This window comes from Ochotona curzoniae, unplaced genomic scaffold (genome assembly GCF_017591425.1).
Source record: "Ochotona curzoniae isolate NIBS_2020 unplaced genomic scaffold, NIBS_Ocur_1.0 contig_3432, whole genome shotgun sequence".
Taxonomy (NCBI): Eukaryota; Metazoa; Chordata; class Mammalia; order Lagomorpha; family Ochotonidae; genus Ochotona; species Ochotona curzoniae.
In genome coordinates this window covers 23,318,141-23,327,678 of record NW_024465859.1, presented here as the reverse complement: position 1 = coordinate 23,327,678, position 9,538 = coordinate 23,318,141, and the positions used below count along the sequence as shown (strand labels likewise).

Sequence of the window (9,538 nt, the reverse complement as noted above, 5' to 3'; positions counted from 1 at the left end):
AGTACCCCAACAGAGTTGCTTAATCCCCTTTCTTTTAAAGGTATATTGGAAGACGGGAAACAGCTGGCCGACCGGGAGATGCTACCCTGGCCCTCAGGTAAGGGATGGGGATGGGGGAGCACTGCTGCTGCAGACTGCCCAGGGAAGGGGATCTGGGGACATATTTGAGGTGAGAATGGCTGAGGCAATGCTTGATAGCAGATGATGACTTTCAGGGTCTCCCAGGCACTTAGCTCTTGCACTTACACATAGGCAAGGGAGCTGAGACAGACTGGTTTAGAGGGGTAGAAGCAGGAGGGCATGTCAGGCCAAGGCACACACCCACTTGGGAAACCAAGGCTGGGACAAATAGCATCACCTGCAGCCCACTGGCACACAGAAGCTGGTCTGGAATTCATGCCTGACTGAGCTCAGCCACAGTACCCATCCATGTATGTTGGAGCAGGGGTAGGCCATGTCAGAACGGACCACACCACATACCAGAATGCAAAAGAACCAGATCTGGAGACAGATTCTGCAGCGGAATGGTAAGTTTGCCTCTGGGGATTACAGCACTCACTGGTTTACATAGAGAGCTGGAGGTGGTGACAGACTGAGCCAGGATAGACCACAGAACTTATCCTACATGAACCCAGCTGACTGTCACTTACAGGAGCTGGGGTGGGAGAAGGCCAGACGGGGTCAGGGTGCAGCACCCAGCAGCACATGCGAAGGCTAGGACTAAAAGCAGACCCTGTCAATCAAAGCTCTGTGCTCATCACCCAGTATGTGTGGGATACAGGGTAGGGTGCTGCTCTGGTAGGGAAACTTAAGGATCTCCCCTATCAGGCCACAGCTCTCCCTGCAGTGCACAAGATTTGGGGTTGGTTGGCCAGGCAAGGCAAGGCTCCAGCACTCCACACTTATGTGGACAAGGTCTGGGGACAGGTCAGGCTTGACCAAGCCACAGCACCTGCTGTTTTGCATAAGAGTCAGGACAGGATGGGAACTGAACCCAGCTGGGCTAGGCTACAACACCCACAAACGAGTCCTGAGGCTGTGACAAGCCATGCAGCTGGGTTGAAGCACCTGCCAGCACACACAGGCTCTGTGGCTGGGAACAGGCCTGGGAGAGGAACTCGGGATCACCAGCTTGGCTGCAGCCCCTTCTAGAGAGCAAGAGCTGGGATGTGGCCAACCCAGGGTGGGCAAGGCTGCGACGACTCTCAGCATGCATGTGGGGAGGGTCTTGCAGGGGGTGCCAAACTGAACCCCTTTATGTACTGCTTCAGTTCTCCACAACACTTCTCCACACGTGAGTACTCAGCTGAATATAATTTCTCAATTTCAATATTGGAAACTCTAGTCTGATTATAAGAATCATGATTTCCTTTTTGCAAGGAGGATGGAAAACTTATATTCCCCTAACATATCAGGAGAATCTATCACTTAGATAATCATTTAGAAAGATGTTTGTATGTCCAATAAAAATAACTGCATTTATATTACAAAACCACTGCTAGATGTGAATCTTGAGAACTATGTCTCCTCAGTCAGCCACTACCATGAATATCACAAAAAGTGCCTGAAACTGTGCTGCAGCCGGTAAACTGACCCAAGAAACTCCAGCATTTCATAAGTGGAACGCTACTTTGAGTCTTGGCTACTCTGCTGTTTAATCAATTTCCTGCAAATATGTCTGAAAAGGCAGCAGATGGTGGATCAAGTGCATGGCTACTGCCCACATGTGAAAGATGGGGAAGGAGTTACTGGCTTGTAGCATCATGCTGAGCCAAATATGACTACCATGGCGAGTTGGGAAACCAGCTGGTAGCTGGTGGAAGAGCTTTCTCTCTCCTTCTGACTCTCTCACACACTCTCTCCATCTGTCTTTCCTATTCTCCTTTCTCTCCACCACTCTGTCTTTCAAACAAATACATCATTTTTAAAACTGTCACTATCTTCCAGTATAATGGATCACATAACCTTGAACACTGAAAAAATCATCATCAAAGAACCTATATTATTTGAAACACTGGTTTTCAGAGATATATCTGGCTTCTGTCTTATGATCTGTGCCAAAACTTATCCTAATGCCAGGACACACTTGCCATTTTTACAAGTCCATAATCCATAATGAAAATTTCAAATTAGCTCACCTAAATCTATGTTCAAGTTATACCCAGAAGCATAGCTTTAATACAAGATTAACTGCACTTCCAAACCTGTCCTCTATTGATGCTCCTGAGTACAAAGTTGCAGTTAACAACAAGACATTCACTGTTATTTTGGCAGTTTCCAATAAGGCTGTTATTGATCCTCCAAGGATTTGAGAAATCAATGCATTGCCAAGCACTCTAGCTTGTGATGCTTAATTGTTTCTCCTCAATCAGGAGAGGCTGAATAAAAGGACCAGAGAGTGAATGCCAACAGTGCTGCCGTGTAATGAGTTTGAGACTTCTGGCAACTCTCACATCCTGAGCTCCAAGTCCTAATTTAAAACAAAACAAAACAAAACACAAAAACATTTATTTGTTCATATTGGAAAAAAAATTTGCAGAGAGAAGCAAAGAAAAGGAGAAAGATCTTTCATCCTCTGGTATCCCTCAAGTGGCCACAAGGCTGGAGGTGAGCCAATCCAAAGCCAGGAGCCAAAGCCTCTTCCAGGTCTCCCGCTTGGGTGCGGGATCCCAAGGCTTTGAGCCATCCTCGACTGCTTTCCCAGACCACAAGCAGGGAGCTGGATGTGAAGTGGACCAGCCAGGACATGAACCAGCACCCATAGCGGATCCTTGAACTTGAAGGGACAATTTAGCCAAGTTAGCCAAAGCACCAGGTCCTGAGCTCTGTTTCTAAGAAAACAGCTGAAGAACTGACACCTGGGCATAGGGCCAGGAGATGATGACTCAAGTACTGAGTCTCTGCTACAATAGGATGCTGGCATTATCCCCACCATTGTCAGATTTGACTCTAGATGCCTCTACTATGTGTGGGGAATGCTGTCGAATTTGAAGGCTCACTTATACTTTCATAAGATGCCAAAAAGGTGAGTGAAATTTAAATCTTTCCCTACCTGAAACAACTCATTCTCCTTATTTTCTGGGTAAGTCTATACAAACATGGGAAAGAAAAAACAAACTAAAATGTTCAATTTGGGGAGAATTTTCTAAAAAGATAACTTCATTCTTCTGCTTGTCAATGCATAATTATTTATGGTGTGTTATATTTGCTGGGAGAGCAACAAATTTATGACAGCACTGATCTAAACTTACACAATTCAGAATTAACTAGATTTGAGTCAAGTTTAGTTTATTTATTTATTTATTTATAAAAGGTTTTAGAATAACAATCTATGCCTGTAAGTGCAATATGTATCTGGAAACAAGTGGAATGAGAAGACACACCAATCAAAAACACTATCTCTAATGCTCTCAGGCCAGAAACAGTAAAAAGCTGAGTCATTTCTTCAGCATTCTGATTAACACATTTCATGAAAGATACTGATTCTGTGGATTTATCTTCTCAGTGTTTTCAAATTGGTCCTCTTTCAGGACTTCTGTGTTGGCTCTCTGATGTGAGAACTGCAAACTAAATCTCCCTGGAAGATTTAACAACATACTCATGGCATCCAAGAACCGTGGCTAGGAAGAAAACAACTCAGACCCTAGAGGTTTCTAAAAACTCAAGGAAGTTTTTCTCATGCTTAGTGATGCAGAGGAGCCATGAAGTTGGCTTAAGGTTCCAGAAATGTTGCATAGAGATTCTGAGGCTAAGCTTTTTATAAGAAGTAATACAGAGAAAGTGGTAAAGAAAGCATGAATTGGAGGCACTCTTATGGCAACATGTACTCATCTTAACTATACAAGTCTGGATCACAGAAATAGTATTTGTATATAATTCAGTATTTCTGCCATGAAGAAGGGAAATTTCAGGTGTACCTCAGTTGACTGAGGTTATGACACGTGGAAAATTGTGTTTTCTTAGGTGATGCTAACATCTGCACCCAGTCAATAGCTTACTGGGAATAACCTCCAGTTGCAATTTATTCTGTCTGTAACAGTGATAGAAGAAATATATTTAACTCTGGATGCAAGCCTAATTTGTAATGGACCAATTACAATATTTCTTTAAGAAATGGCATGAGCTTTTCAGGGAAGTTTGATCCACTTGCAAGTTGTGAATAGAAACACAGAGATTGTTATATTGAGCTAGAGACAACCTTCAGGGCTCCAAAGTGATGTGTACTCAATGAGTACTCAATGAGCAACTTTAACACTAATCAATGGCTTCTTGAAGAAAACAGTTCTACCCTCTCTCTGCTATGTTCTTGTGCATTCATGTGACAAAGAGGAATAATAAATAACAGAAAATGGCTTGCTTAGACTTATGAAGTCTTGGCATTCAACGTAATAATTCTATAATTTTTAAAGGAGGATGACACGAAGAAATAGTCATGACAAAGGATAAATATAATTTCAATGAAATTGCTTCTAGAATAATCCGAAAAAGAAATAAAGTCATGTCATCTCTTTAGAGCCAAAAATAAGATTGGGAAGATAGCATTCTAAATAATGCCCTAGTATTATCATGTTATTAATATGTATTGTCACGATTCAAGTAATACATTAGTGACCATAACATTTCTCTCTTCTCAGGCAGAGTTATCAGTGAAAAGGTTAGTAAAGTGTGACACCATCCACCACAAACATCAGGGAGAAAGTGGTCATTTCCTAATACTGTATTTAAAAGAATCATCACTGAGATATATTGTGCTTTTTCTTTTTTTAACAGAACAAACAACCCAAGCTAAGTCTCTGGAAAAGATGAACAATGTCACAGAATTCATCCTACTGGGAATCACACAGAATCCAGAACTGCAGAAATTCCTGTTTGCAGTGTTTTTAACCACCTACCTGGTCACAATGACAGGCAACCTGCTCATCTCATTCACCATCTTCAGCAGCCCAGCCCTGAGTTCACCCATGTACTTCTTCCTCTCTTATCTCTCCATTATTGATGGTTTCTACTCTTCCTCCACAGTTCCCAAAACGATCCTTGACTTGATCTCTGAAGAAAGCACCATATCCTTCAATGGGTGCATGACGCAGGTCTTTTTTGTGCATTTATTTGCTGGGGCTGAGATTGTCTTGCTCATTGTCATGGCGTATGACCGCTACGTGGCCATCTGTAAGCCCTTGTACTACACAAGCATCATGAACCCATCAACCTGTAAAGTCTTGGTTGCAATGGCTGCGCTCATAGGATGTCTTCATGGAGGCATTCAGAATCTGTTGATAACCCAGCTACCCTTCTGTGGCCCCAACATCATTGACCATTTCATCTGTGATCTGATGCCTCTCCTGGAGCTGGCCTGCACAGACACTCATATTCTGGGACCCCTGATTGCTGCCAACAGTGGAGCTATGTGCTTGCTCAGTTTCTCCATGTTGCTGACTTCCTATGTCATTATCCTGCGCACTGTGAGGGCTCAGCGCTCCGAAGGCCGTCGCAAAGCCTTGTCTACCTGCTCCTCTCACATTATTGTTGTCGTCTTATTCTTTGTACCTTGTTCATACCTGTACCTGAGACCCATGACCATCTTACCCACTGACAAAGCAATGACTGTCTTTTGTTCCTTAGTCACTCCTATGCTGAATCCATTGATTTACACCCTGAGAAATGCAGAAGTGAAAAATGTTATAAAGAAACTCTGGATTAAATAAGGAATATTGATAATAAACAATTATATGATCCTAGTGATATTTTGTAGAAAAATATTCCCTTTCTGATTGATTGAATTAGAATGAATAATGCTAATTGGACCAATTTTTTTTAGTTCACTTAATATGGTGATCCTCAATGACAACCATTAAGTAATAGCAGGCAGAGATACAGAGATTACAACATTTTTAAAACTGGCTGAAATACTTTACTTTCTTTTAGAACAAGAAGAAAACTTAACAGACTCAAATACAACTTGATTATGTTCCTATCTGCAATACAATTTTCAATACATAACAATACATTTTTCAATAATTTTCAGAAATTAACAACCTAATACACAAATACTGTGCCTGAATTCATGTTGCCTCTGTTGCAAATATCAAATAAATCCTTTTCATATTCTTGAACTAATTTCATCTCCAGTTTAACTAAAGCTTTAGTTCAAAATTGGAAAAATAACATCACTAAAAATTATCTTTATCAAAATATTCTTTTATCAAATTATGCTTTATTCAAATATGCTTTATTCAAATATGCTCCAAAATTTCATCAGAAGTTAAGGTGTTCTAGGGGCTGCACTTCCTGATGGAGAACCCCAAAGCACTTTTCTGTGTTAGGATAGCCATGTGCACAGGAGAAGGCAACATCTGTCCCACTCTTACTTCACCTCTAAACACATCATGAATGCCACTCACCCACATAGGGACAGGATAACAGCAGCTACGACTTTAAGGGATGCTTACTGGCAAGCGTCCCCGGCTTCTGGAAGTAAAGCCAAACCCATCACCAATTTCCTGGTCTGTGATTACACAGTCTCTAAACATATCTGCAAAATCTCAGACACAGTAACTACTGAGAATTACTGTCATGTGCCTGGACAGAAACAATGTCAGCAGTTGAAATGAATGATGGACCCTGTGTGCCCTGGAAACCTGACACAAGAAGGAAAAGGGAGGGAGAGATGCCTGCCAGTGATTAAGAGTGTCACCCCTGCCCTGTTCTGTGGAGAACTCCTGAACACACTCAACCTAGAGAATCAGGTGTCACCTGACTCTGACATATCTCATATTTTAAGGTTAGATAACATAAAATGCCTTTTAAAAGAAAATGAAATACTCTTAGATAATTTTCTGTGGACATCTTTCAAATACATACAACAAATGAAACAATCAAAATTTTCAAGGAAAGCATTGTAGCATAGCAAGTATCAGTTTGTGTCCTGGTTATTGATGTTGACAGCCATATTAGCTGCTCTTACTGGGAACTCTAAATAAATTTCTGACCAAGGTACACATTTCACATACATAGGTGGCCCTCAATTTCTTCTTTTGACATTTTATTTAAATTGACACATGAAATTGAATACATTTATCATGAACAAAATGATGCATTGAAATACACACACACAGTGTTGTGGGGATAAATTGAGCTCATTATCACACACCCTCTAGTTCACTCTTCAGGTGGCTACAAAGACATTAGGCCAGGTTAGGCTGAAGTCAAGAGCCAGAAACCTCATCAGGGTCTTCCACATAGAGGACAGGGTCACAAGACCTTAAAACATGGCACCATAACACTGGTGACCATGTATCATTTTTAAAATTTATTGTCTTTTTTATTTGAAAGGCAGACTTAGAAAGAGAGAAGGAGAGACAGTTATCCTCCATCTGCTGCTGCCCTCACCAAATGGATGCAATGATCAGAGCTGGGTTGGTACAAAGCTAGGAGCCAGGAGATTCTTCCAGGTCTCCCATGTGAATGCAGGAGACCAAGGACTTGATCCATCCTCCACTGCTTTCCCAGCTCATAAGCAAGGAAGAGGATTAGAAGTGGGGCAGCTGAGACATGACCTAATATCCCCCTGATAATGCCAGCACTACATGAAAAGGGTTATCCCACTACATCAGGGCACCAGCTCACATCATTTTTGTTTTTTATTAAGATTTATTTTTATTGGGAAGATAGATATTTCAAGGGAAGGAGATACAGAGTGAAAGATTTTGCATCCACTGCCTCACTCCCCAAGTGGCCAAATGGCCAGGTCTACTAAGGTGCTGTAACCATACATTAGAGAAAAGATCATCTTTTCAATTTTAATAAGTGGTGATGGAAGATATACGTAGGTATAGAAAAGTGAAATCATCCCCATCTCTGCTCACAAGCAAGAATCAACTCAACATGGATCAAAGATGTACATTAAGACCTGAAGCTTTGAAATTGCTAGCAAAGGACACAGCACAACGCAGCAAGACACTGATGTAGGCAATGGTTTTGTTTTGCATTATATCCCAAAAAACAAAACTGAGCAAATGGGATTATTTAAAACCCAGAAGCTTCTTCAAAGCAATGGAAGAAATCAACCCAGTGAAGAGATACCTGGGAGAAGGGAATATTTACAAACTACTTATTTGACAAAGCATTAATATCCAGAATACATGAGGAACTCAAAAACCTCAACAACAGTAAAAAACAACAAGCCAGCAGAGGTAAGAAGTGGGCTATAGATTTCAATAATCTATTCTCTTAAGAAGAACTACAAATGGCAGTCAATATATCTAAAAAATACTCAATGCCATTAATGAAGAAATCTGTCATGTCAGTTGATGAGGAAACTTATGCCTTAGTTATCAAACAGGATAAATGAATGAGTATATAAATCAAAGTCTAGAACATTCATGTTTATTAATTAAGTTATAAAATAAAAATATTATCAATGTTATTTTTATTACCTAGGTGATTTGAGACAAAACAAATACCATTCCCTGGGATCTCCAACCTTATTGCATCTTGGAGTCTATAATGCCAAGAGTTTTAATATTGTTTTCTAGTTTGTTATTTTCTTAATATAGAAGGCTGATATTTTGCAACATGGTGAATTACACACTATTTGTCAGATGAAAAATAGCTTTTAACAAAATATGGGAGGTATACTTTCTTACATAGTCAAACTTTTTCCCCCATTTTATTGAGATACATTATAGATACTTTTAAAACTTCTACAATTTGCATGAAAGGAAGGAACTGCAGGACATTATACTAAGTCAATGAAAGCCAGACACAGGAAGACCCCACTGATATGTGGAACATAACCTGTTCTGTAGCTAACCTAATTCGTCATTATTTTAAAGACAAGCATCAGGGAATAAGACATCATTTAGGATGCCTCCACCCCATATCAGAGTGCCTGGATGCAGTCACAGAAAACTCCAGAATCCAGACTCTTGTAAATGCATGCCTTGGTAGGCAGCAAGTGATGGCTCAAGCGGTTGGGTCTGCCATTCACATAGGAGAGCTGCATCAAAATCCAAGCTCTTGTTTGAGGTCTGGTCCAGCTTTTTCAGGCTTTTGGGGAATAAATAAATGGATGGGAGGTCTGTGTTTGTATGTGTCCTGTTTTCTTTTTGTATGTTAATTATTAGTAGTTTAAATGGACTCACATGTGTGCATACTATTCTAACAACATAATTTTCGTTCTGTTTTTGATAATGTTTTATATATGTGATTAGTGTGCAAAGGGTCAGGGTCTAGAGGAAAGTGGATGAGACCATTGTTTTTACAGTCTTGTTTCATTACTGTATCTGGGTGAAGGGGAAAGACAAGGGCAGAAGCCACACCTAGCCTACCAACCATCTCTGTGTCCCTGATACTGGGCATGCTCTGAGGGTACTGCTCAAGTGGTTTGATATTTCAACAGTTCTGTATTGCAGCCAGTCTCATCTCTCCTATCTTGTTGAAATCTCTCCAAAATACACTGGCTGACACAGTCTAGCTTACAGTCTCTGTTTGCCCAGGTATTCATTGCCAACTCTTGGCTGGGGTTGTTGATCAATTTGTT

The 9,538-nt window shown here is 40.7% G+C and overlaps 1 protein-coding gene across 1 annotated transcript; it reads left to right on the top strand.

Annotated features, from left to right (window-relative positions):
- Positions 1–4,799: 4,799 nt before the first annotated feature.
- LOC121156571 (olfactory receptor 4C45-like) lies at positions 4,800–5,702 on the top strand. The gene has a single exon (XM_040980359.1). It carries the CDS (start codon positions 4,803–4,805, stop codon positions 5,700–5,702), a length of 900 nt encoding a protein of 299 aa, XP_040836293.1. The 5' UTR covers positions 4,800–4,802.
- The last annotated feature ends 3,836 nt before the right edge of the window (positions 5,703–9,538 follow it).